The sequence below is a fragment of the Phalacrocorax aristotelis genome, chromosome 13 (assembly GCF_949628215.1).
Source record: "Phalacrocorax aristotelis chromosome 13, bGulAri2.1, whole genome shotgun sequence".
NCBI lineage: Eukaryota > Metazoa > Chordata > Aves > Suliformes > Phalacrocoracidae > Phalacrocorax > Phalacrocorax aristotelis.
The window spans coordinates 1,765,448-1,792,885 of NC_134288.1; the positions used below are offsets into that span (position 1 = coordinate 1,765,448).

The 27,438-nt window shown below is 54.8% G+C and overlaps 2 protein-coding genes across 5 annotated transcripts; one reads left to right on the forward strand and one right to left on the reverse strand.

The window, feature by feature from the left end:
* Window positions 1-1,536: 1,536 nt before the first annotated feature.
* Window positions 1,537-10,288, reverse strand: RAB5IF (RAB5 interacting factor). 2 transcript variants are annotated; one of them, XM_075108611.1, is made up of 5 exons: window positions 10,082-10,288; window positions 7,566-7,669; window positions 5,455-5,584; window positions 4,725-4,786; window positions 1,537-1,549 (listed from the first exon to the last, which is right to left on the reverse strand). In XM_075108611.1, exons 1-4 carry the CDS (start codon window positions 10,208-10,210, stop codon window positions 4,745-4,747), a joined length of 405 nt encoding a protein of 134 aa, XP_074964712.1. In that variant the 5' UTR covers window positions 10,211-10,288; the 3' UTR covers window positions 1,537-1,549; window positions 4,725-4,744. The 2 variants fall into 2 exon arrangements, with proteins under 2 accessions (XP_074964712.1, XP_074964711.1); XM_075108610.1 differs by lacking the exon at window positions 1,537-1,549 and having other exon boundaries at window positions 3,034-4,786.
* A 5,346-nt stretch (window positions 10,289-15,634) lies between these two features.
* On the forward strand, window positions 15,635-24,974 carry MYL9 (myosin light chain 9). Of its 3 annotated transcripts, XM_075108507.1 has the most exons (5): window positions 15,635-15,734; window positions 16,709-16,782; window positions 22,494-22,697; window positions 23,865-24,026; window positions 24,250-24,974. In XM_075108507.1, exons 3-5 carry the CDS (start codon window positions 22,514-22,516, stop codon window positions 24,420-24,422), a joined length of 519 nt encoding a protein of 172 aa, XP_074964608.1. In that variant the 5' UTR covers window positions 15,635-15,734; window positions 16,709-16,782; window positions 22,494-22,513; the 3' UTR covers window positions 24,423-24,974. The 3 variants fall into 3 exon arrangements, with proteins under 3 accessions (XP_074964608.1, XP_074964609.1, XP_074964610.1); XM_075108508.1 differs by lacking the exon at window positions 16,709-16,782 and having other exon boundaries at window positions 15,683-15,734; XM_075108509.1 differs by lacking the exons at window positions 15,635-15,734; window positions 16,709-16,782 and adding an exon at window positions 20,350-20,461 and having other exon boundaries at window positions 22,370-22,697.
* Window positions 24,975-27,438: the final 2,464 nt, after the last annotated feature.

Below are 27,438 nucleotides of genomic sequence, written 5' to 3' on the forward strand. Positions count from 1 at the left end.
ATGGCCCGGCTGGGGATAAGAGCTGAAGACCGCGGCCCTCCCCGTAGCACAACAGGTCTCGGTTGGTGTTTTCAGCCCTGGCACCGGTGGCTCTCGCTGCTGCTGGCTCCGGCAGCACCGGCACGTGTGTCAGGGTGGGCTGAGGCTGTCCAGCATCACGGAGCCAGGTGGGTGCAGGCAGAGCCCCAGCCGGGGGCAGAGAACCAGCCATGCCTGGGGCAAACCCGAGCTGTGCTTCCCAACAGCTCCCATTTCGCAGTTTTGATTGACATAGATACAGCAGGGGAGGCCTGGTTTGTATGGACGTTTCTGAAATCAAGCTGGCTGAAACATTTCATTTTTCCCCTGTACACTTCTTTCAGAGGTTGACCTAAAATACACCAGTAAAATAACTGGGAGATGGAAGAGGTTCTTTCGTTCTGGGCTGAACAAAATGCTTCAGGTTTGTGCAAATTACTTCCCTCTACAATGACACTGGCCTCTCCCTCCCAGCTGGGCAGATGCACTTAGCTGTTTGGCTGCCAGATCTGAAAAATCCATCCTCTGCCTTGATCTATGCTAGACATCTGTCATTTTGGGAGAAAGAGCATGTTAAGTGCTGGGCTGTTTTGCTCTGGGAAGTCACCTAAGAGGTACATGTCCTACTTTCTCATCCTCCAGTGAGTCAGCTAATGCCCCCTGCTCTTCCCTACGTAGGCAGCTCCAGTAGATCACTCAATGCGCCTTAACACAGGGACATGTAAACCTTCCTTTGCTGTGGCAGTGGTAAGGTTTCGCCAGTGCTCTCCAGCAGCCTGAAGGCATAATGAGCGCTGCAGGTTATTAACTACATACTCGTGGGAGGATAGTTGGGCTTTTGCAAGCCAGTCCCAGCCTGCTCTGTTTTTAGACATCTCTCCAGCCTTCCTATCGCCAGCAGTTGGAGGTGGTCCCTTCCCCACCAAAGCAGCTCCCTCATGGCCAGGAGCTTTGTGTGTACTGCATCCTCCTCCACCCATTTGCCTGGCAGAGTATTAACAGACATCCTTGAAATGATACACCCTAGGAATTGTGGGCAGGGACACTGCTGTCCCAGAAGGTCTCAGCTGTCAAATATACATGTGACTTAACAGTGCTTGAAAACAAAGCTGTTCTTCCTGGTTCCTGGGGTTTTGAGACCCTGCTTGCCCCAGACCAAGCCAGCCTCTACTACTCTTGTGTTTCTGACAAACCAAAATGAATCAGCTCTGTCACCTGTGGGCAGCTGAATCTCAGCAACTGCAAGCACAGCCTTTGCAAGCTTGGAAATCAAGCTGGGGGAATGCAGAGGTGATGACACCTGCACAGAGGGGACAGAGGCTCCTCAGTGGTCTGCTCCCAGTCCCAACAGGCACCACTCACTTTAAGGACATCCCAAGCACTGTTAAAGACAAATTATGTCAGCAACATTCCCTTGCTGGCCCAAAACCACAGGTAACCAGTTTACATCATGCTGTATGCTCAGCCGTCACAGCTGCAGAGTTACCCTGTGGCGGGCAGCAGCTGTTTTAGCTGGGGTCTGACAACTGATGTCACCGAGACACAAGGTGCCCAGCTGCACAGCCACCTCTCAACACCTGTTAGCACACCTTTTCACCCACACCGTTTTTCCCTTTAACACCAAAAACTAATCTGCATTAAAATTTTAACAGATATTATGCTTGAAGCCCAAGACTGACCATATGAATTTTCTCTGCCAGTTCCACACCAGAACACACTTGCTCCTCTCCCCACAAGGAGGTTAAGCCAAAGAATATCTCCGTTTCCTTCCTGCCAGAGATTAGCTTCTTTTTGCTGAAAGCCAAAGTGATGTTCCTCCAGGTCTGCAGCTAGCAGCGAGCTTCACAGAGCCTGCAGGCAGTACTGCCTCTTCTCCGCAACATCATGTAGACCCCATAACGATGCAGCCTCCTGGTGGAGCCATATCCTGATGGCTGTGGCTCCTGCAGCTCAGCTCTCCAGCGCAGGAAAGACCTTTTTCTCCCGAGTCACTGCTCCACGGTAGCACAGACCCCCTGCCAGCCATTGGTTTAGTCCCCTGCCCTTCAAGGAGAGGAGAGTGCAGAGCCAGCATGCTCATTGTGCCAGTACCAAAACTGCTGAGGACAGAGGTGCTGCCCAAGCCCATTCCCCCCACTGCAGCCCATACTCCTGTCAGCTGCTGCTCTTTGGTCCACCTACATGCGCTCTGCTAGATCATCCCTGTGTCAATCTCTCAAGTATCTGAAAAAAAACCCCTTAACAGTGCGCATCACTGCAAGATGCTCAGCTCCATTCCACAGGCTGCCACAACCCCTTGAGCTTCTTAAAATTAAACTAATTTCTCTGGGGGCAGACACCATAGCTCTAGTTCTGTTGGTGATCAGCACAGGGGAATACCTGCTTCTAGCCATTGAGGCACCCCTTAAAACAGAAACCTTAAGAAATTAAAAGCTTGCAGCTGCGCAATTGCAATCACTAACTTATTTACCAGGAGCCTCAAGGAGATCCAGAGACCAATGTCTCTTCCACATGGTCATGATGCTCCTCAACTCAGCTTCCAGCCACTAGAGCTGTCAAGAACTGCAATGACCAATAAAATCAGCTGGTGGGAGTACAGGCAAGCAAGGAATAAAGCAAAAGGGCAGGTAAGCAACTCTCCAGCTCTGCATTCTCACTCTGGTCTCTGGACCAGACTTGGGAACTCTGCAGTGCAGCAGTGGTTCTGCCACAATTGCATGTCACGGGGCAGGGACAGCTGCTGAAGGAGAAGAACACAGCTTACATAGAGACAACACTTGGCTTAATCTGCTTAATTACCCATTAAAGCACAGATCTAAGCATTGGCTACTACTTCCACTGCAAATGCTTCTGGCCCCTTCTAAAAGTGCAGGGCTCAAGCCTGTGGCACAAGAGACTTGAGAATCCCAAAGAGCTGCTGGCTTAGATATTTACCAAAAATCAAACTCTTAAATGAATCCCACACTCCCACCATTTTACAAAACTTCAAATACCAGAGGCTACAGAAGCTGCACAGTGGATTATCCAGACAACATTTATTAGAGCATTTCAAGTATACAATGATTTTACTGATGGCTGTGAGCAGCTAAAACACAAACAGATGCCAGTAGGAAAGGGTGACCTAGAACTAGCAGGCTACGCAATCCTCTTGGGAAATTAATGCTTTCAGCTGAAAGAAGAGGAAAAGAAAGTACCAGACTAAAAGACTGAGCAAGTTTGGGGATGGGAAGGAGAAAATGTAGATTTTTTTTATTTGAGATCACTTACTTAAATTGGCAACTCACAAGTAGCAGAGGCTATCTGCTATTGCACTCTCCCCTTGGCATCCCAAGGACCTAAATTAGCCAGGTGCGTTTTTTCCACGAAGGACAGCACTTTCCCTGGCAATGGAGGCCTGCACCGGTGGGCGATTCTGGAGCCCTAGCTCAGCACTTAAGAGATTTAGATCCCTGGCTTTGCATACTCACATATGAGAACCAGGCTGTTGGACTTCCATCAGCGAGGAAGCAATGCAGACTTTCAGCACGAGCACATTAAAACTATCAACTCCTCACTATAAGGCAGCTTTAGGTCAGGACTCTTTTCGGGTGCCTGAGCTGTTGTTTAGAAAAGCAAGGACCACATGGCAACAAGACTACGAGGTCCTCTGACAATAACAAGGACTGTGCGTGTTTCCCAAGAACTATTTCTGAAAGACACATCTTTAAAAGTATCTTAAAGCAGAGACTCCCCCATTGATGCACAAGAAGGGCATGACTACAGAGGAACCGAGCTATGAAGTGACCAACTCATACAACGCACCTCACAAACCAGAGGCTATGTACTTCGCCTGATTTGCAAGTTAATAATTCTGCATTTAAGATAATAGCTGCCTCAATTGTGTCTTAGTGTCCTGCATTTATTAACAAGGAGCAGTTGAATTCAAGAGCTTAAAAAAACCCCAGAATTTAAATGCTTAACATTTAAAAGGGTATCTCCAGAATGACTGTCCTTCAAGACCACTAAGCTCTGAGGTATGCGATGGCAACTTAGTAGTCAGGCTAGCAGAATGCAGCAGAGTTTCTAAGCCTCCTGAATACACCTTCGTTAACAAATGAATCACAATTTTTTTCTAGCAAAATTGCTTAAAAATTTGTCTTCGGCAAAGACCATTTAAAAATTCTGGTCAACAGCTGATTTGCAAGGAAAACAAAAAATATTAGAAATGGTAACAATACAGTCTGTTTAATCAAATCAGATCTGATTACTCCGAAAACTTGCTAAGGACAGCCACTCAGCTCATATGGATACTGCAGTGCCTTCTTCCCACTTTTTAAAAACTGTTTGTCTAAAGGATAACAATGGAAGACAAGTCAGGATTTAATGACAGATTTCAAACAGAAGGGCATACATACATTAAATTAACAGATTCAACCTTCAGCACACAGGAGTTTTATAGGGTTACTGGCTAGAGTCACAGAAAGTTCCAAGTTTGAACAGTCTTGAACCACTTCCAAAAATTCCAATGGCTTTTTAATAGTTCCGACGATTAACGGGTATATAAAATGGAGACAGACTTCTCCAGCAGAAGAGTTGGGGGGCTCTTCTGGGCTAATCAGACCACTGGTACAGAAGAGAGTTGATTTGACTTCCCCCACCTTCCCACCAGTTCACTAAAGACTATGATTTATTAAAACCTTCTCAATTTACTGACAACTGATGTAACAGGCAAAAGCTGCAGGCTGTGTCAATCATAGTGGATGGCAGTATAGAAGATTATCCAAACAACCTGTGGAGAGGAGAGGAAAGGAAGTGAAAGTTATTTTGATGCCTCTGGAGAGGGTTCAGACACAGAAAACAAGCCTCACGCCTTGCTCTCAATAGAGGACTGGGGGCTGAATTCCAGCTTTGAGATGATCTTGGAGAGATGTTATGATCATCACGTGCCACAAACGGTGGCACTCAACTTGCTTGCTTTCTGGGGTGACTAGCCTCTCCACATTAAAATCCCACCACAGTCCCTCTAGTGATTTAGAAACACCACCAAAGCAAGTGCTGAGTGCATTCAGAGAGTTGGGGGAGGGGAGAAAGGGAAAAACAAAAGACACCCAAAACACCAGTTTGGGTATAACTAGCTCTAGATGAAAATCCACCAGGATAATCTGGGACAGAGGATGGGAAGACATAAAAGTTGAGTGGTAGATGCAGAAGTATAGCTGCCTGTTCCTACATCCTATCCGGCAGAGAAATCCCAGGCATTAATACTGTATTTCATAGCCAGTAGCCATCGCTTTTTGGCATTTTTTTTTTTCCCAACCAACTCCACTTATTAGATGATGTTAAAACATCTCTCTTCCACCAGTGCACCACCTCACCTGCTTTTCTTGGAGGCCTTTTCCCTCAGAAAGTGTACCAACACAATTCAATAATCAACTTAAAGAAAGCAAGAGGCATTACCAGAAACAGTGCAAAAGATGTCATGAATCCTTCCTTTGTTAGCTCCCATGTCCCGCCATACTCCTCCTCATCTATCTGCTGGAAGCTACTGAAGTAGAGGTACAGAACACCAGCATTGATCAGGCAGAATCTGTAAGAAAGAGATTACTGTCAGTGCAGTGATACAGGGTGCAGGTATCCAACGTGTCGTATGGCAATGCAGCAGTGAAGCATCTTTCATCTGCAGCAGAGAAGCAGCAAAGAGGAACACTGTTCCTGCAACGCTTCCCAGGCAGCTCAGTCACTTCCTTAAAAGAGCACCTCCAGGTCTGCTTGCCATAGCACCCTCCTCCTAGTAAGGCTCAACAGACAGCAGCTGAAAGCTGGAATTATCAGCAGATCTGCAAACCCTGCAAGTTTTCTCATCCTGCACATCAGCAGCAGTCCTGCTCCCACACAGAATCCAATTGCCTTGTGTGTGCTATTTGATTTTGAGGCTGCTAAGAGGGCAGACTGTAAGACTCTATGCTCAGTGTTAGATCCCTGTTAACATCCCATGACCAAATGCAGTGCCTTAGAGATGAGAGCCAGAGAAGACTCGATAGTACCCCCAGAGCCACAGCACTGAGGTTCAACTTGAGACAACTCTTACGGCTCTCTAGTCTGTGCCAACAGTTACGCTGCAAGGGAGAGAAAAAACGTGACCTCCTGTTTGTCCTTAGACACTTTTGGCTTTACACCACCCCAGCTTAGGGCTGGGGCAACCTGGGGAGTGACAGGTACATTTCCTTGAGAGAAGGCTGCATAGAAAGGGCAATACAGGAAGACATACACAAAACTTCAGTGACTGGCAGCAAGCTGTGAGCAGCTGTGTGACTGCATACCACAGAGAAACCACGCACACAGCTCTAGAAACTTTTAGTTTTCCCACTGTACACCAAACCGCTTTTATTTCTTATTAACGTTTAGCACAGGAATTGGCCTGGGTGTCTGAAGGTGCCTTGTGAACTAATGGATGACTAAGTAAGAACAATGCTTCTCAGCTACTCCACATATGTTACTGCGAGCACTTTACATTTAACTGTTTGCATGTAGCTATCAAGTTGCTGTTGGAGCATCACTGCTTTACAGCCCTTTTTCCCTATATTTCAAACTCCCCCCTGCCTTAGAGACACTTGCTGCTACTCCCTCTACTTTCTTGCCACAGCAGGACACTCCAGAGGAGGGACAAGATGACAAGTCAGTTTTGCCTATGAAAAGCTGTGAGGTTGTGAGCTTGACTAGGCAGCGACATTTGCAAATAGGGACTCCTCAGAGCAGACGCAGCATCTTCCCATGCCCAGTGTTCAGAGCAGGGCTGTGTTTCCCGTCCCTGGTGTCCCTCCAGAGGCCTTCAGGCATGTGCCAGGACCCAACAAGTTTTCATTGCATAACAGAGTGCTCACTGCAGCCTTCAGACACCTGCTGGGAGGTGACCTGAATCCCACGTCTCGGTAGGGATCCAATGCATACATACCCTTCCAGGCACTGCTTTTCCCCCACACCATGGCTGAAAGAACAACTTCAGCAAGCTGAGAGTGCTGCAGGAGTGCTGCCAATGGTGCCACTTTGCCAGCTTGTTATCTACCGTCTTCGGTGTTTTGCAGAAACCTTTTCTTTTTCAAAAAGAAGCTGCCCCTCTTGTCTACTAACAGAGCCTCCTGTCTGAGGAAGGCTCCTGAATCAAAGGGGAGGACTACCACACCTTCCCCTCTATGGGCCTTACTCCGTAGGTGGCTGCACCAGGCACCATACTGAGCCCCTATTCACACATGCAGGAACTGCCTACTTCCCAAGTCAATTGAACCCCTTGTTCCCTTCTTCTACCCCAGCCCCCTTTAATAATAATAATAAAATAAATAATTTTTAAAAGCATTAATCAGGCTGAGGAGAGAAAAAGAAGCCGATGAAGACATGATTTGTATTAATTTCTTGATACATAACAGTCTGGAATGCTATGCTGGCTTTAAGACACATGGCAGACGGAGACTGTGTTTGACCAGCCCAGTGTTTATAGCACAGCTTTAAACCAGACACCAAGTAAAGTCCAAATGTGGGAAAGTACATGAGACAGAAAAAGAAATAAACCTTACACTGCTATTCCCACGAATCCCTTCAGAGGAACTACTCCCCAGATGATTCCCAGAATAACTGCAATGATCTGCCGGAACCAGTAGATGACATCTAAAAACTCATCCTGAGGAGATAAAGCACAAAAAAGATTTTGGCATTTACTATGTTTCCTTTTTTAAAGCATCAGATAATTAACAGGTGAAAATTTAACACAGTGAACACTTTGTTTTCCATTCAAAGTACAAGATACTGTACTCAGTGGCTGAAAGCAGCTTATGGCATCACACACCCTGGACTTCTCTGCTTCTAAATTAAATACGTGGCCTTGTCCTCCAACAGGCTAGCTGCAGAGGCAAACCAGTATCTAGTTTACTAAGATTCAGTTCTTTAAAAATTCACTGGAACAAAAGTTTAAAGACCTATTTATGCTTTAAGACTGCTATAGCCACCCTCAGTGCCCCAGGCCCTCCCCTACCCAGAAACAAGTGCTACCAGTAGCCAGTACTCAGGCCAACGCCAAACCACAAACCACCTCTCACACATACTACAAGCACATCTGCGTTCTTGCAGAGCAGCACTGAAGTGGTCATTCCTGTTCATTCATAGGGCTGATACAACTGTAGGTGTTACAGCTGGACAATGCTAACTCACACTTTACATAAACCCCACTTCTCCTTGCATCTTTTTTCCTAGCCTCCCCAAGGAAGGGATTGCCCCAGCACACGCCCAAACGGCCTTAGTGATTTTACTGTAGAAGACACAAAGTTGTTTGGCTCCGTGCAGAAGACTATGTCCCCATCAGAGATGGTAGTTTCTCTCAGTCACTATGTTTCTCAGTCGTTTTAGCCTTTGGTTCACATCCTATTGTGTCAAAGCATTGGCACAGCCCCTCATCACTCCCCTTGCTAACTCTGAAATTTCTGCCGAATTTGTCGGGGGGATGAGGTCAAGTACAGCAGAGCCCCACCAGTTCTGTTAGCAACAGCAACTGATAAGAAAAAAGCAGAGATTCATATCTGGCCCCAGGGAAAAGCAGGACAGAGTCCACACCTTCTCCACACTGAAAGGCAAAGCCAGCAAAACCGGGGAGCAGCTGTCCTGCTCCATCCATGCGGCCGCTGTGCCCGGATCATGCTAGGGATACGGCAGGACCTGGGATGAGCAGGAGCTCAAGAGCACCTTGCAGGTGTGCTGCTGGGGGCAGCAGCAGGAAGAGGCACTGACCAGGAGCGTTACAGCACATAGGAGATATGCACAAGAAAAAAGGCTTCACTAGTGCTAAAAACACTGTGAAGTCTATAGCTGCCGTGTTTTCACTCACACTTGGAAGGTTTGCTGCCAAACGTGAGCAAAACACGCAAGTTGAGCACACAGGGGCAATTTTGTAGAAACCAAACCTCTTTTGCATGAGATGGCGAGGCTAGAAACAGTAAAGCAGGCTGCAGACAGCTAAGCAACCACCACAGTGTTACTCTGCTGTGAAAGCGTACCCGTGCTGTGACACTGTAATGGAGAAGCTCTCACAGGTCTGTTCCTGCTGCTGCCCTTTCCCTTCAGGCCTGGCAGGTCAGCCTGATTTGCAAATACATTTTTCCCCCCCAACTTCTTAATGTAAATTGTATTTCTAGTTTTCTTTAAATTACACAAAGTAAATTTGTATTTATTCCCGGAACAGTTTAATCCAAAAGCCAAATTTAACTGAAGTATCGTAGTATAAACGCAGCTTGTGTTTTCTTTGGCTCCGCGCCCAACTAGCGGAGGAGAGCTGGGTCTGCCACAGGCTACAGCACCGCAGGCGTGCCACACCTGCCTTCAGGAAGCACTCGGAGGGCAAGTTCGCTGGCTAAGAAAGGACACAAAACACCCCGCACTGGTTGTCCAAGTGTGGAAGTCGCAGCCGGATTTGAAGAGTGCTACGTTTACCGGGACGCCTGCCAGGAAACAGCCCTAGCCTCACCTACGGAGCTGCGAGCCGCAGGGCGCTGCCGAGGCAGCCGCTCGGCGACACCGGGCTGGCGCAGGCCGCCCCGGCCGAGGACACCGGCCCTCCCGGCCGGGCTGGAGCACGGCGGGCGCCGCCGGCCCCTCCTGCAAAAGGTATCATTTAGGCAAACTTCGGAAACGCGTGCGCGGGAGACCTCCCCGGCACCTTCCCGCAGCCCGTCTAGGGCCGCCGCAGCTCCGAACAAGACCGGGCCGGACCGAGACGCCGTGCCGGGCGCTGCCCCCCCCGCTGCCGCCCACGCTCCTCCTCCTCCTCCCTTCATACGCGCTCCGGGGCCAAGCCCCGCGCCTCGCCGGCGGCGGGAGGCCGCTCCCGGCCCCCTCCAGCGGAGCCTCCCCCCGCCACAACGCCCGAAGCCCAGGGACCGGCGGGCAGGTCGCGGCCGCCCCGGCCCCAGCGCCGCCGGGCGAGAGCAGCCCCGCCGGCGGAGAGCGGTGCGGGGCCGGGCGGCAGGGACACCTCAACCCGCCGGGCCCGCGCCTAGCGGCAGACCCCCGGATCCCTTCCGGGCCGGCGCCGCCGCGGCCCCACCTTGTCGTGCCAGGCAGAGTCGCTGCGCAGCGCCTTGCCCCACACGGAGCCGCGCCCGGCCGCACCGCCGTTGGCCACCGCGTGCTGGTGCGCGTGCGGCGGCTCCTCCCTGCGCCGCGCGCCGCTCATCCTCCCTCCCGCCCCGCTCCGGTCCCGGCCACGGTCCCGGCCCCGCCGCCGGCCCGGAAGCGGCCGCCGCGCACCGTCACCCGCCCGCGCCCCCGCTCCGCCAATCGCAGCGGCGTCTCGCGGCACACGTGACAAAGGCGAGCGCCGCTCCCCGTATGGCGGAAGGTAGGGGTCGGCCGTCCTCCGCCCGGCGGGGTCCGGCCCTGCCACCCGCCCTTGTCTTAGAGTCCTTAAGTCATGAAGGTTGGAAAAGCCCTCTGAGATCATCAAGTTCAACCGCCAACCCGACACCACCATGGTTCCTAAACCATGTCCCCAACTGCCACGTCTACATGATACTCGAACACCTCCAGGGATGGTGACTCCACCACCTCTCTGGGCAGCCTGTGCCAGTGCCTGACCGCTCTTTCGGTAAATAAATTTTTTCCTAAAAGCCAATCTAAACCTCCCCTGGCAGGGCTTGACGCCGTTTTCTCTCACCCTATGGATAATTACCTGGGAGAAGAGACTGACCGCCGCCTCGCTACAGCCTCCTTTCAGGTAGTTGTAGAGAGCGATAAGGTCTCCCCTCAGTCTCCTCTTCTCCAGGCTAAACCCCCCCAGCCCCCTCAGCCACCCCCCAGCACACTTGTGCTCCAGACCCTGCCCCAGCCCCGCTGCCCTTCTCTGGACACGCTCCAGCCCCTCAAGGGCCTTCTTGTCCCGAGGGGCCCAAACCTGAGCCCAGCATTTGAGGTGGGGCCTCCCCAGTGCCGAGCACAGGGGCCCCATCCCTGCCCTGCTCCTGCTGGCCACACCAGTGCTGACACAAGCCCGGGGGCTGGTGGCCTCCTTGGCCACCTGGGCACTGCTGGCTCATGCCCAGCTGGCTGTCAGCCAGCACCCCCAGGGCCTTCTCCGCCAGGCACTTCCCAGCCCCTCTGCCCCAGGCCTGGGGCGCTGCCTGGGGTTGGTGTGACCCAAGGGCAGGACCCGGCACTGGGCCTTGTTAAACCTCATACAACTGGCCTCAGCCCATCGATCCAGCCTGTCTGGATCCCTCTGCAGAGCCTTCCTGCCCTCCAGCAGATCAACACTCCCGCCCAGCTCGGTGTCATCTGCAAATTCACTGAGGGTGCATTCAGCCCCCTCATCCATATCATTGATAAAGATATTAAACAAGACTCATGGGAGGGGGGACCCTCGGTGTGCAGGGCAGCCCCCCTGGCCAGGCTCCCCTCCTCCCAGGATGTTCTGACTGCACTGTCTGCTCAAAATCCACAGTCATGCCTAGCGCCTTCTGTAGGCGGGCTGCAGGGCTGGAGGTGTTGGGAGTGGGAGAGCCTTTAGGATAAAACACAGCTGTGCAGGGCATTGCAGCTTGTTACCTCTGTTTATTCGAGCAGACATTACAGCAGCCAGACATATGCCGTCTGTAGAAATTATGCCCTTGGAAGTGTATGCAAATAAAATAATCACATGTGGAGTCCTAAAGATTCACCTATTTTTTTATATTCTTGCCTTACAAGAGCAATGGTATTCAACTTAGACACTCCTCATGAAAAAACATGTTGGGAATTACTTCTTCAGCATGGGGTGGGCAGGGTGATTGGTTGGGGTTGATTCACCATTATCCCCTTCAGGGTGTGCTTATGTGGGCAGGTGGGCAAAGGCTGGATTTGTGACGATAAGTGATCAAATTTCGTGTATGTGCGTGTGTGTGGGTATAGATACCTCCTCCTGGCGGGTGGCATGATAGGTCGTTCAGGTCCATGGTGCTGGGCCTGCTCAGGGTGTTGCTGGAAAACCTTGATCCTGTTATGAACCTTGCTGGTGGTGGTGAGGCCCGAGTCCTGCAAAGATAGCTCGTATGGAGCCGTTCCTTCCTCGCTTGCCCGTGCGCATCCCCACTGGTGCTGATGCATGATGAGGTTCACTGTTTCATTTCCCCATTAACAAACCCCAGGCCCAAGGTCCTGCATTTCTTTCTGTTGCACAAACTAGCAACCACGTGACGTGATGAGCATCTTGGGAGCCTGACTGCTCTGTGTGAAACGCTAAATACTTCAGTAGCAGCCACCTTGCTGTGGATTTCAGCAGGACCTGGGAACCTTCAGGAGTAGACTGGACCTACCCGAGCTGTGTGTGGTTATCACAGAGGAGAGCAGGCAGATGAGTCCTTGTCCCAGACCTCCAATCACTTCCAGACAAGGCCATGTAATTTAAATACAGATTATGCAAAATTACTTTTGTACTCCAAAAGTATCTTGCCCTGCTCCAGCTATCAGGCCCCTGAGCACATGTCCAACCCCTTGGGCATTTGCCACAAGCCAAAGGCTGGTCCAAGTCAACAGACCCATGTTGCATTAGCAGGAAGGGGACGGACATTGCTGTATCTCCAGCAGCACCTTTGCCTCTGACACCCCCACCATCACAGGGGCCTTTGCTGAGGGGCCAGGTTTCACACGTCCAGCCCCAGCCTTGCTCCTGGTGTGCTCCTCAGGTGCTTGGGGCATGGCAGCCCCTCTCCTGCTCCACTCTGTGATGGACACAGTGGGACCCCAGGCCTGATCTCTTCCAGGACTTTAGGCTGTGTCTTAGGCATGTGCGGAGTCTTGTTGTCCCCAGCTCCGTGCTCCTGCCCCAGGCCACTTTGCTGGGGTGGAAGTGCTTGCATGATGATGAGACACCTGGATCAAGGAACTGATCTAAAATTCATGTGCTAAGAAAAAAACCTGGCTTGTTTTACTCCATCTCCATTGCCCAATCTACTTCCCAGAGAGAAAAACAAATTAAACTGGGGCTTGAAAGAACAAGGAGGAGGCAGGAGAGATGGCAGAGGATGTCACAGAGGTACAAACAGGCCCCTGGTAGGGGATGTGGGTTGGCAGGCACATGGAAGTAGGGGAGGAGGATTACATGGGGAGCCCTGGGCACAGGCAGGGGAAGGTGGGAAGGGCTGGATGGGGCTCAAGGGAGAGCCTGAGGGGATGTGTGAGGTGTTCCAGCAGCAGCCCCTTAGATCCACACAGCTTCAGAGGCTGTAAAGCATGTGAGGAGCTGCCATGTCCATACTGCCCCTCCTCACCAGTTCCCACCCTGCAGGGCGCAGCCTGACACCTGCCCAGTGGTGAGGAACAGGGGCTTGGAGAAGGACAGCGACCACCCCAGAGGGGCTGGAGAGGGGTCCTGCCTCCTGCCAGGCTCCCGGGGACCACTTGGACACTGTGGAGGCTGGGGCTTCCCTCCAGCATAGACAAACCTGGGACCAGCCACGGGGTGGCAGCTTCGGCTGCTGACTCCTGGGATTTTTCTTTTTCTTTTCTTTTCTTTTCTTTTCTTTTCTTTTCTTTTCTTTTCTTTTCTTTTCTTTTCTTTTCTTTTCCTTTTCTTTTCTTTTCTTTTCTTTTCTTTTCTTTTCTTTTCTTTTCTTTTCTTTTCTTTTCTTTTCTTTTCTTTTCTTTTCTCTTTTCTTTTCTTCTCTTTTCTTCTCTTTTCTTCTCTTCTCTTTTCTTCTCTTTTCTTCTCTTCTCTTTTCTTCTCTTCTCTTTTCTTCTCTTCTCTTTTCTTCTCTTCTCTTTTCTTCTCTTTTCTTCTCTTTTCTTCTCTTTTCTCTTCTCTTCTCTTCTCTTCTCTTCTCTTCTCTTCTCTTCTCTTCTCTTCTCTTCTCTTCTCTTCTCTTCTCTTCTCTTTTTTTCTCTTTTTTCTCTTTTTTCTCTTTTCTTCTCTTCTCTTCTCTTCTCTTCTCTTCTCTTCTCTTCTCTTCTCTTTTCTTTTCTTTTCTTTTCTTTTTTTGTTTTGTTTTTATTAAAAGGCAAGCCTCCTTTGGACCTCCTGGCCAGACCATGGGCATGGCAAAGGCTCTGCGCTCTCCCTGGCTTGCCTCTGCCTTGGCATAGCACTCAGCAGTGTTTCCAACCCCATCTCCACGTTTGGCCAGCTCCTGATTCCTCCCGCAGCACAGCCTGTCCTTTGGAGGGGATGCAGGCAGGACACATGCCTCCAACAAAGGCTGAATGGCCTCCATGGCTCCCCTGTTCCCTGGAGGAGGCAATGCCCTGGCAGGTTTTGTCCAAGCAGCACAGGGACGTGGGTAGGATGTACCCAAGTCTGGCAGGCTGTTGGCAGAGCTGGTTTCTGGTCTTCTGAGCCATGAGGAACAAAATCTGTGCCCTGGGGAGGGGCTGGGCAGGCTGCTGGAGGGCAGGGCCATTGCTTTTGTGTCAATGATGAAACAGGGTTTCTTGACTTTTTAACTGTGTTTTTTGTAGTGATGCCCCACAGGAGAATGGCATCTAAAGATTAATTTGTGTCACTGCTAATTTCTGCTCTTCACCTGTGTTGCTGCGAGTGCAGCCCAGATGCTGTCCCCTTGGCATGGCTCTGCCACACTGGGAAGTGCCCAGGGGTGACGACAGGGTATGGTCTTCATCCCTGAGCTCCCATGTCTCCATGGGCAATGCCCGAGCCATGGGCAGTGCCCGGGCAGAGCAGACCCAGCTGCCTGCTCCAGGGTTGGGTGAATCCCCCTCAGAAACACACCTGGTGTCTCCCTTTCCCACTTGCCTACTCCTCTGTAGGCTGAATTCTGGCCCTAGTGTCATGGGGTCCTGCAAACCAAAGATAAATCCCACCTGGGATGAAGTACGAGGGGTGAGCATCACCCTCCTGAGGTGGACCCCACAGGACTGGGAGCTCGTCTTGGTGACTGCAGGACTGGGATGAGGCACAGGGTTGCTTATGGGGAGGAAGTGTGAGCAAGACCTGCTGCCCTGGAGAGGTGTTACAGAACTGGTGCCTGTGTTGCCTCTGGTGGAGGGTTGGAGCTCCCATTGCCCCGGCCTCTGGGCTCCAGACCCCAGCTCGGGAATGGGGCAGGTCCCTGGCTGTTCTCTGCTCCAGGCCACTTTTTAAAGGACCTTTAAGGGGCTGTTTAACCGGGTCCTTCTGGGGGCTCGCAGCCCAGGGCAGGGGCAGGGCTCACCCCTACAGTGTGGTCCCACTTGACCACTCACAGAGGCTTGCAGCCAACTTCGGTGCAGCCTTTGGATGCCCTCGAGGCCTCCCCATGTAACCCAAGCCTGCTGGCAGGGGCCTGCCTCGGCCACACTGCTGCAGCCAGAGCTGCTCCAGGAAGCCCAGGGCAAACCGCCACCCGTGGGCCCCTGTTTGGGGTCACCCGTGGGTGCCCATGGCTCTGCAGGGCATGGTGTTCCCCTGTGTTACCAGCCTGGGAGGCGCAGGGACGCCGGCGGGGACCTTCCCAGCCCCCCGGGCGCTACCCCGAGCTGCGCATCTCCCCGCGGGAAAGCGGACACGCGTGGGCCACTCCTGCCCCCCTTTCGTCTATATAAGGCCGGGAGCGCCGTCCCACGGCCCCGCGGCCCCGGCCCCGCCGCATTCTTCTGCCTTGTATGGGCCGAGCCGGGATGGGCGGGCGGCACCGCCCCGGTCCCCGCCGCCCGCCCGCCCCAGGAGCCGTGCCGCCGGCCGGGCCCCGGCAGAGCAGCGCCGGCCGCCCCGCAGCTCCCCCGCTCCGGTCCAGGTGAGGCGGCTGCGCCAGGGTCCCGGCCCCGCCGCTCCCCGCTCCGCTGGACGGGACGGGAGCCGAGCGGCCACGGGGGCGGCCGGCACCGGGGGGAGCGGGGCGGCCTCGGTGGGGCGGGAGGGACCGGGCGGGATGGAGCCGGCGGCAGCTCAAGGGGGGGAAGCGGCAGGATGGGAGGGGGCGGCTGCCCCGGGGAGGGCGGGAGGGAGCAGCCCCCAGGCGCCCCACCACTGCTGCGGTGCTGGAGCTGGTGCCGGGGTCAGCCCTAGGGAGGGGGCGACACGGGGGTAGGAGAGGCCCCGGGGCGCCCCTGCCAGGCACCCCTCTGCCCGGGCGGGCGGGGAGAGCCTCTCTCCGGGGCCCGGCAGGGGTGTCCCAGCTGGAGGCGGGGGGAGAATCGGCTGGAGCAAAGCTCTCGGTAACTGCCTGCAATGACTTGGAGCTGGGAGATCCCGGCTGCCCGGGATGGCAGTGCTGCAAGAGTAGGACCTGTTGCCTGTGGCTTCACCCGCCTCCTGGTTTGTGAGAGCTGTTCGTGTCTGGAACATCTGCTTTTCCCCCAAGTCTTTTTTGCTGATGGCCAGAGCCAACATCCAGGCGCATACATGATGCTCCAGAGATCTCCCCAGTGACTTGTGAGCCACTTCAGTCAATAAACTGTTGTAAGGCAGAAAAGCTTTATCTTAGTTCCCTCAGTGTTAAATGCAGAGGAACGCTATGTTTTGTTTAGCCTTGCCCATGAAAACTTGAGGTCCTCTTGGCATCCCTCCCTGCATGCCCTTTTGGTAAAAAATTTTATGACTGTGATAAAAGCCAGGGAGGCTTTGAAACATGGATGTGTAGGAGAAGGTGGCAGCTGAAGCAGCATTCTTTGGAGAGGAACATCCCCAAGTGTCAACAACCACTACTGCTGACCAAAGATGGTTGGGTTTCTTTAGTCACTTGAATTTTTTTCCTCTCGTCACTGGCAGGCTCTGTGCAGCTGTAGGAGGAGTTTGCGGTCACCTCCCCCTCTGAGGCACTGCAGCCAGATTCCCCCACTGAGGTGAGCCCCTTAATTCTCCTGGGAGAATATCAAACCCAGTCCAGGGCATGTTATGCTGGTGGTCTGAGGTCATGAAGACCTTCTGCCCCATGGTCCTGTTTCCCAGCCTCCCCAGGCATCAGAAGGGTGTGAGGCGCTGGGTCTTTGGGTGGTGATGGTGTCTGTGCGTGGCCGTCTTGTGGTGGCCCCAGAAGCTGTGTTTTGGAAGGGTTTGCATGTGCTACATGGGCATGGTGAGGTCCTTGTCCCCTAAACTTGGTGGGAAGGAGATAGCCCAGAAACCGTCTTTTGAACTTGCAGCTGAGCCTCACAGCTGCACATGGGCCTGGCCAGGTCCCTGGTGTGCAGCAGGAGCCATGGGAGCGCTGGGATGAACTCCCCCTCCTGGGAGCTGCTGCACACTTACCTTTGGCTCCCTGATTCTACCCTGCTCCTTCTCTGCACATGAAACCTGCTCGCTGGCTTCAGTGCTGGTAGCTGTGGCTGGTCTGGGGACACAGCCCAGTGCTCGGGTTCTGCTTTCCCCTTGCCTCCAATCTCCCTCGCCCACATCCATCTCTAATAAGGCCAAAAAAGGAACAGGATGGCAGCCCGCCTCCATTCCTGCAGTGCCTCCTGCAGCTCCTGGTGCCTTTGGCCAGTGGTGCAGCTTCCCCGGCAGCAGGGACGGAGCTGAGCAACGCCACATCCCAAGGGCATCCTGAGCAGGGCTGTGCTGGAGGAGAGGGATGGTTTGGCAATAAAATAGGCAAGGAAGATGAGCTGTTCCCTGCTCACTCCTCCAGCATACGACAGCCTGGTCCGTGTGTCCTGCTGGTTCTGGAGGCGGGATGTCTGCTCCTGGGCAGACAGAAAGGCTTTGCGGGTGGAAGGATGCCCTGGCTGCAGCACTGCCTGCAGCTTCCTGTGCCAGTGTGGGATGCTGCAGGACATCACCCACGCAGGCCGTCGTGCCACCGTGGGAGAGGGGATGGGAACTGCTGCTTGTGCTGAACTACAGGACCTCCTGTGGCGCTGCAATGTGTCGAGGTGTGGCTGGCCATGCATTGTGGAGGGCCAGTGCTTGCCTGTTAGTAAACACAGCTCCGTTGTGGCTCGCTGGTACTAGCTGCTAACTTTGGGAAGACTATTGGGCAGAGATTTAACCACAGTCCCTCCAAGGGGCTATTGTTCACCCTGCAAGGGTGTTCTCTGGTACAGCCCAGGCTGTTTGAATTGCTCTTTCCCTACCCTGACCAAAATCATCTCGCTGCTGGGATCTTGTGGCGGAAAGGAGCTCACTGCAAGCAGTGATGGTATCCATCTCCAGCTGTGCTGGACACCGCAAGGCAGCCCCATGCGGTGCTGGAGCCTCGTCAGCACTTTTAAGAGGTGGCTCCTGCAGTTGTATGGCCAACTTTGGAGGGGCCACCCTTGGGAAACCCTTAGCAGCATATCCTGGGAGATCATTGCTTCTGAATACACAGGAACACCCTGGGGCCTGGGGCCAGTCTGCTGCCATCACAAGGGCAGCTGCCCTGTCCCCCTCGCCGCCCGGGCACCCCTCCTTCGTGCCAGGCAGACCTGCCACAAGCCTGCTCAGCCCACTGGCCCAGCAGCAGCTCCCCTGTTTCATTTTTCAGCTGTGATAATGAGCTGGAGCAGCACAGGCAAAGATGCGGGGTAGGGAAGGGTGGAAGTTGGCAGGAGGGAGGAGGACGGGGCTGGGACAGGACTGCCTGCCCTGGCAGCACTGCGATGTCCCTTTGGCTTATCCCACCCTCCCCAGCATACTTAGGAAGCAGCACCAGGATGGAGTTTGGTTTTTACCAAGTGAAAATACATGGTCATTTATTTTTCTGGTAACTGTGGGTCTTTGCTCTTTCTCTTTAAAATGAAACTATTTTCTTTACTAACTTCTGAACTTTTAAAGCCAGCCCTGTGGCCCCTTGGCTTTGACTCCAAAGTGGGGAAGGCACAAGTCCAGTGGTGCAGGAGGCAGGGGGATCATCTTGGCAGGAGCAGTGGCAGAAAGATGAGGGAATAAGGGCAGCTGGTGATGGGGCGAGTGTGGTGATCAGGTTGGTGCATGGCCTTTGTGCCAGGCTGGCTGGGGTCTCACCCCAGTGCTAACCTTGGCTCTGCTGCCTGAGATCAGCAGCTCCTGGGCTGGAGCAGTGCTGGGGTGGGCTTTCAGCAGGAGGTGGCAGGAGCAGGACCAGCCTCTGTGCGTTTCCTTCTTGCCAAGCAGGAAGCTGGAGGTTTGGTGGCTGCACCCACTGGCTCAGCCGAGTCCACCCCAGCGTGCAGGACATAATGGCTGGACATTCCCTGAAATGGTCTGAGCAGCGGGTTTTTGGGAATCCCAGAAAGCATGGGCTTGAACACCAGGAGTGTGGCTGCTGAGCTCTTGTGTGGAGCACGGTTTGCCCTGTCAAATCCGGCCTTGCTGCAAAGCACTTCTGTCTCACGCAGGAGGCACCTTTCCCTGCACTGACCCAAAGAAGTCTCTTCCCATTTCCCAGGCAGCCCAAGGAGGTCTGCTCACAGCAGAAACAGAATGATTAGGAGATGACCAGGCCAAGCTGGACCTTGGGACCAAGCATCTTTCCAGGGCATATTTTGCATCAAACAGCAAAACCATGTGCTGTCAAAATCACACTTAATCCCCTTAACGAGAACCATCTCTCTGGAGGGGGTGCCAAGCTGTGCTTCTGCTGCTGGTCACAGCCGGGACAGGGTAAATATTTAGATAATATTAATTCATGTGGTGAGAGCAAAACTCCTGTTTATTTCTCTAGTCTTCTGCTAATAATTCTGCTAATAATTCAGCATGTTTTGAAAGCTGAGCCCAGTGCCATGGGCCAGCAGCAGAGCTTTTATTGCTGGCTCTGGCCCAGCACAGCAAAGTTGTGGTGTTCAGCTGAGCTTCCCCACAGTGCTGCCTGGGGGATGGTCACAGGCCGGCCGCGCACCCTGGTGTCTGGCAGGGCACGCAGAAGGAGGCTGTCTATTGCAAAGGGCTTCATGGTGCAGCAGTGCTGGAGGAAGCAGCGGGCAAGAGATGGGCTGCGGGGGGTGAGATCTGCCCACCCAGCTGTGGGCATGGCTGGACTCTCCGGTCCTGCCGCTCTCAGCTGGCTGGTGACAAATGTCTCTTTCCTGGTGGGCACTGGGAAGGGACCAAGTGTTTGGGGGATGATGGGGTGAGTTGATGACTGCTGTTAGGTGCTGGGTGCTGGCCAGGGCAGCTGGGGCAGTGCAGGGCAGGGGGCTGACAGCAGTGTGGTTTCTATCCCAGTCCTGCAGCCACTGGGGCTCATGGGGGATGAGGTGGGGAATGTCTACCGGGGGACATGGAGCATGTTCGCTGCAGGTGAAGGGCCCAGCTTGGGCTCGGTGGGTGCTGCCAGGCTTTCTGGTGTGGTGCACCCACAGTGGGGGGGTGTCAGGGTGGGGGGAGGGTCCCCAGCCCCCTCCGAGCTTGAGTGGAGACCGTGGTGCCAGGCAGCCGTGCTGGCACTGACACTGTAGCTGGTATTTGGCACTTACCACAGGCCCCCCCTCACCCCTGTGATGTCCTTCCAGCACAGCTAGGGAGCCGGAGGACTGCAGCTGCTTAGGGACCTGTTCCAGCCCCCACATCTGCAACGCCTTGAAAGAGGGATAGCAGGAGGGGAGGGAAAGAGCTGGAAAGCAGGTACAGTCTGGGGAGGGCTTGGCAGGAGCTGTGCAGGAGATGGCTGTTTGCCCCAGTCTGTGCCAGCACTGGGGTCCCACTGGGAAGGATGCTCCCCAAGGCCCTGCAGTGTCCCGGGGTGGGTCAGCATTAAGGACCCAGCTGGGAAGCAGATCCTGGAGCAGCATGCCCAGGGTGGCCAGACCAGCCAGGCACGGTTGCTGGCACGCAGCTTGCTGGTGGTGTTGCTTTGTGCTGCTTCTTGCAACATGATGTTGCTCCTTAACTGCTCCACATCCCCTGCCAGAGAAGGCAGGAACCCAGGCAGCCCTGCTGCCCACTGTGGCACGGGGCACACAGCACAGCACAGTAATAATATTCTGCTCTTCTTCCACAGAATTAATTCATTAACCATTAATTTAATGTTCCCTCCCCAGCTGCTCCCCATGCCAGATGCTGACCCAGATGGGGAAAATGAGACACAGGGCTGCATGTGAGGAAGAAATGCTTGCAGCAGAAACATGAGGGCTCTGAGCAGCGTCTCTCCTTTGGGCTGACCTTGCCCCAGACTTTCTCTCAGGGCCGTGCTGAGCTGGCAGCCACCACCATCCCGCTGCCAGGCTGGTCTTTGCTGGCATCTTGCTGAGTTACCCTCGGCAGGATTCGACTGGGAGGGGTCTGAGCATCCACCTCTCAGGCACCATTGGTGGTTGCTGGGGGTGCCGAGCACCCTGTATAGATCCCATTTGGGTCCCCAGCAGCCATGGTGCAGGGTGCCTTAAGTACTGACTGCATCCCTCAGCCTGGCAGTGGCAGGGGATAGATATCACCAAACCCCTGCTTGGAGTCTCTGAAGGTGCTTGGGTACCACCTTGGGGTGGGAACGGGCTGTCTGCTCCAGCCCAGCTCTGCTGGGCGCTTGCCAGCATGGGCTGGGGGCAGGACGCCCTCCTTTGAAAGACCAGGTTTTCCTGCCAGGGTCCTGCCTGGTGGTGTTTGGGGTCTGTGCAGCCCCTTTGCCATTCCCCATGGGACATGCATTGCCACAGCCATGTCCTCAAAGGTCTGTCCATCCCACTGCTGTCCCCCTCTTTGCCCCTCTGGGCTGTTCCCTTCTCCTGGCATTCATTACCTGTAACAACAGCACCAGACCTCAGCATGCTGTGGTCTCAGCATTGTTTGGCCGCTCTCCCTCTGCCACGCAGGAGCTTTGCAGCCCCTGGAGGTCCACTAGCCCCCTCCCCTCCACTTTGGTGCCCTTCCCTTGGGCTCCCCGGGCAGACCACGGGGTGCATTCAGGCCATGGCGGGGAGGGAGGCAGCGAGCGGCCTTTGGCCCGGCAGTGGCAGGAGGTGGGATGGATGGAGGGTGGGACGGAGGGGGAGGGGAGGCAGTGGTATGTAAGGAATGTGCCCGGAGCAGATAACCCCTTCCTGCTGGCTGGGTGCTGGGTGCTGTGTGAGCCCATCTCCTGGGATGCAGCTGGGGGCTGCTTTTGCCCAGGGAAAGGGAGCATGCTGGGGAGACCTGTCACCCTGGGAGCTGGGCCAGGGATGGCTGGGGAGAGCCTTGTCAGAGGAGGAGGGGAGGCCTGGGGGTGGGGGGTATGGCTAAGCTCTGCCTAAAATACTGAGGCACCTGTCCCCATGGTCCCCCGGGACTGTCGGCAGGAGGGGATGCTGGGTGCTGGGCTTGGCATCTCTCCCTGTGCCTGGGATGCAAAGGGGACAGGTAGCAAGCAGGTTTGGGAGTCTGGGGGCTGAGGGTGCAGGCAGGGACCCCTGTCTGCAGCCAGTGGGGACAGCCCTGGGAAGGGGTGCCAGTGAGCACTGCCTGCTCTTGTTACTTCCCAGGGGACTCAGAGCTTGAGTCTCACCTGTCCCCATGTCTGATCCTGCCTTATCTCACTGTTGCCGAACTGTGTGACAGCCAGGGGATCTGAGGCACAGGACTGGAGGTGCCAGGAGTTGTGTGTCCCTGCCTCTGCTCCCACCCCCTGGGCTCTGCCTGTCCCCGGCCCTCCTGACGCTCCTGCCTGCTGCCCTGCCCCTAGCTACCACCCCAGCCGCCAAGATGTCCAGCAAACGTGCCAAAGCCAAGACCACCAAGAAGCGCCCCCAGCGCGCCACCTCCAACGTCTTTGCCATGTTCGACCAGTCGCAGATCCAGGAGTTCAAGGAAGCCTTCAACATGATCGACCAGAACCGCGATGGCTTCATTGACAAGGAGGATCTGCATGACATGCTGGCTTCCCTTGGTAAGGAGATCCTTCCCTCACGGCTCCATATGTCCCTTGGCCCTTCTGCCCCCAGTGCCTCCTCGGCAAGCGGGGCAGCTGCTGGGTGACTTCGTGCCTCACACCCAGCATTGAATACCGGCTTTGGTGGGATGCCATTGAGGCACAGCCCTCCTGCTTTGGGCCAGCCCAATCCATGCTGGCTGCAAAATCTGGTGGGGGGAATTTCTCTGCTGACACCAGTTGACTGTAGAAGGTGTGCTTGCGGAGGCACCCGAGGGCAGCATCTTGGTTTTACAGCCATGCTCACTAGAAGGGAAGAGACCCTTGGGGTTGGAGAAGCTTTGCCCTAGGAGCAACCACGAGCTGCAGCCATTGAGTATTTGAGTAGCCTCACCCCAATATTGTCTGGGATTGTTCTCTGCAAGACAAAGCCCCTGTTGCTCTCAGCCTGGGTGACAGAAGAGGCCGGTCCCTGCACCGGCATGATACCTTGGCTGGTTGAGACTTGCAGGTCTGGCTGTGCTCCCCACCCAGAGCCCATTTTCCTTTGCTGCAGGCCACAGCTCCCGCCTCCCACTCCTGGTACCTCTACCATGCTTTGGGAGGTCTGTCAATGATTGACCTGGCCACCAAACCTGTTCTGGAGGTCCTGCGTGGCCATGGGAGGGACCTCCCTCCTCCGTGTGAGCAGTGGCTCTGGGAACAGAGAGGGGCCAGGTGTTGGGCGTACACAGACCTCAGCAGGGGATGTTAAACCATCCTTGGTGCATCCATGGTAGGAGTAGTGCTAGGGACATCAGCAGCACAAGGCTCCCGTGGGCACATTGCTGCCCCTCTCCTCGGGTGGTGTTGGGTGTCAGCTGCCACGGTAACAGGGAAAAGCCATGGGTTTAGTACCCGGTAATCCCCAGATGAATTCCTGCATCTCCCTTAAGGCTGAGCCTGGCAGAGCTTGGTTCCAGGTGGCCTCCAGCATGGATTAAGGCATGGGGAGCGATGCCAAAGCGGGGAGCCCTGGGCACTGCGGAACCCCCCTTCCCTTGTTTGTGGGGTGGGTGAACATGTGCCAGCAAATTAATTTGCAATGAAAAAAGACCCAGCTGGCTGGGTGCATGGGCTGGCCTTGGGGATGGGAGCTGTGGGGAGAACAGGGCCCTCACCCTCACCCCTGCCTGTGTCCGGCAGGGAAGAACCCCACCGATGAGTACCTGGAGGGCATGATGAGTGAGGCGCCTGGGCCCATCAACTTCACCATGTTCCTCACCATGTTCGGGGAGAAGCTGAATGGCACTGACCCGGAGGACGTCATCCGCAACGCCTTCGCCTGCTTCGATGAGGAGGCGTCAGGTACAGGCACTGCCTGCACAGCCTCATGTTGCCTGCCCGGGTGCTTTGCCCCTCGGGCATGCAGCCAGGATGAGGGCTGCGGCCAAATCCCTGGGGACAGTCCCCAAGCAGCTCCAGAGTGGGAGAGCTGGGCAGGGGTGTCCTTGGGAGAGGTGGAGAAGATCCTGCTGCTCAGTCTCTCACAGTGTCCCCAGCTAACCCCCCCCCCGCACTGTCCCTGCAGGCTTCATTCACGAGGACCATCTGCGGGAGCTGCTGACCACCATGGGAGACAGGTTTACTGACGAGGAGGTGGATGAGATGTACCGGGAGGCGCCCATTGACAAGAAGGGCAACTTCAACTATGTGGAGTTCACCCGCATCCTGAAGCATGGGGCCAAGGACAAGGATGATTAGAGCCTGGGGCCGGTCACCCCCTCTGCTTCCTCCTGCACATGCTCCCCACCCCTCGGCCCCCTCTTGCTCTCCCACAGCAGGCTCCCCCCGTGGGAAATACCTCCCAGGACCAGCACCCCACATCGGGTCACGCTTGGAGGGGAAGCGCTCCTGTCACTGTGCTGCTGTGTGCCCATCCATCAGCCCCAGACCTCCCCTCCCATCGCCTCTCCCACCCACAGGCTTGCCCTGCTGGGAGCCCCAGCCTTCCTGTGACCCCCCCCAGCAGCTGTTGACCCCCTTGAAGCCACCATGCCGCTGGTCCCTGGGGCCAGGGTGAGCATCCCAGGTGAGCGCTGGCCTGCAGGCATTTTGGCTAGCTTGAGCCCAAGCAATCCCGGTCTAGGGCTGTAGCAGAGAGAGAAGGCATCTCTCCCCTCTCCTCCCGCACTCCCTTCCTTCATGAAAGAAAAAACACTGTTTCCTTCCCCCTGGCTGTTTTATGGCTTTAGAGCCTGTCATCTGAGAGATTTGGGAAGCTGAAGTGGCGTACGAAACCTGATGGGTGTTATATAGAGATGTGCCATGTGTGGCTTCCTTGTGGATGGGCGCCATGCTGTGCCGTGCTATGCTGCCTGCCTGCCTGGTGGGTTTGCAGGGCAGGTTCGGGCACTGCATCTCCCCACTTCACTGCCATTGCCAGCCAGGGACTCTTCCAGCAGTGCAGCCTGTTTTCAAAGCCAAATTGCTCCTAACCCATGTAAAATCAGCTTGACCATAATTTTCCACCTTTGCTGATGGGATGAGGGTTGCTCTGCTCGGCCCCTGTGTTGGTGTGGGCAGACAGGTGGGCTGAGATACGCTTGGCAAGGTGCTGGCCACGCTCCCCTCATCAGCTGGTTTGGGGTCCCAGGGGCTCGGCTACCCTTCTGCATCACCCTGAGTGGGCCGGTGGGGGGTAAGAGACAGGGAGGGTAAGAAATAGGAAGGAGGGTTGTCCCCTTGGTTTGGTTATCACCACCTTGACAAGGGTATGGGAGCGTGAGGGGCTCCTGCCTTGCAAAGGTACCATCTTAAGTACTGCCTGAAGTCAGCCCATCTCCCTGCCCGAAGGATGAGTTTCCTGCATGTCTTTATTTAAAATGGGGGAAAAAGTGATGACAAACTTACAGAACCTGGCAAGGGCAGAGATCCTCCCAGCACACTGGGAAAGCTCAGGGTCTGCGGGGGCTCTGTGGGTGCTGCTGGGATCAGGGGGGTCAGCAGCCCCATCCTTGTTCAGAGACCTGCCAGGCCCTGGGCTCTCACCTGGGAGACAACCCGCAGCTGAAAAGCTTCTCCTTGCTTCTCAGTGCTTCTATTTCCCAGGCACCACCAACAAAATGAAACATGAACTAAATTAATCAGGGACGCAGATATGGGAAAGGCTGAACACGTGCTCTCCTGGGGAGCTCCCCAGGGTCATGGCTCACGCTCTGCAGCCACAGCCGCACACCAGCCCACCACCAGGCTTGTAGATGCCAAGCTCCTTCCCTAATTCCCTGCTGTATCAGGGAAAAACTTACAGTTGTCCCGCTTCCAGTGCAAAGTCCCAGGCCTGAAGTCTGCTGGAGGGCAGGATGCGTTTTAAAGCGCCCCCTTCACTGGGATGCACACCAAAGTGAATGTCTCACAGACATCACTCTGGGGCAGAAGGGCTGATGCTGGAGGTCGAATCATAGAATCATTAAGGTTGGAAAAGACCCTTAAGATCATCGAGTCCAACCGCTAACGTATCACTGCCAAGTCCACCACTAAACCATATCCTCAGGCACCACGTCTGCCCTTCTTTTAAACACCTCCAGGGATGGTGACTCCACCACCTCTCTGGGCAGCCTGTGCCAGTGCCTGACAGCCCTTTCGGTGAAGAATTTTTTCCTAACATCCAACCTAAATCTCCCCTGGCGCAGCTTGAGGCCATTTCTGACCTAGGAAAGGACCTCCAGCTTCTTCAAGGTCTCTTCTGGAGGCAGCTGCATCCAGAAGCAATGTTCAGCCCCTCTGACCCCAAATGATCAGCTTGTGTGACCAGCCCAGAGTCTCCCGGTGTTGCGAGTGGGATGGTCTTGGTGGCTGGCCGCCAGCAGAGCTGCCAGAGGCTCCAGTGTGGGGCTTGCGGAAGCACTGTCTCAAGCAGCTCCTAAAGCTGCTGTGTCTGAACTGTCCCCTTCACCAGCACAGCTGTGGTTACACCACAGGACTCTCAGGAGAGGGCATGCTTCAGCCCTGATTCCAGCAAAGTAGAGGAACTTTGCTCGTTGGCACTGGGGTACATTTGGGAAGAGTAAATATGGCCCTTGCAAAAGGGAGTCCTGCCTCCCCCACCTCCTGGAGCTCCTGGAGCAGGTGGATGAAGAGGTTATCTGGGTAACAAAGATGGGGTTGTCTTGCCCACCGGATGGAGGGGCCGTGGCACCCAAGCATGGGGCTCCAGTGCTGGGGTTGGGCAGAGCCATGCAGTGCTGGAGGCGGTGAAGCAGCTCATGCTACAACTGACTTGGGCTGAGCCCTGCACCACAGGGCTGTGGCACAAACAGTCGGACACTGGGTGTTTTTGGGGTGCTACTTGTTCGCAGCCGGTGCCCAGCCAGCATGCAATGGCCCGTATCAGCACTCTAATGCAACTGTCGGTCTCCTCGCCGCGCGGGTGGCGATTGCTTTTAAACCTTTAAACCTGGCTTTAAAGCCCTGCTGGAGGTGCGTGAAGGAGCACACCAGCCCGAGGCTCCCACTCCATCCCTGAGCAGGGGAAGGACAAACCCGGCTATCATTTCCTTCCTGATTAACGCCACCACAACTCCAGCCCAGGCCATCGAGCCTTGGCTTTTGTAGAGCAAAGGCAGGCTATGAAACAGTAAAAAAGCCCTGTTAACACTGCTCCCAGGACCAGTCCTACTGGAGGAATCCCAGCCTGCAGGGAGTCTGGTGGCCCTGAGCAGGGAGCAGTACCCCTGCTGCTGGAAGGCTAGAGCCAGGCCCCAGGGGCAGGTCTGTAGCC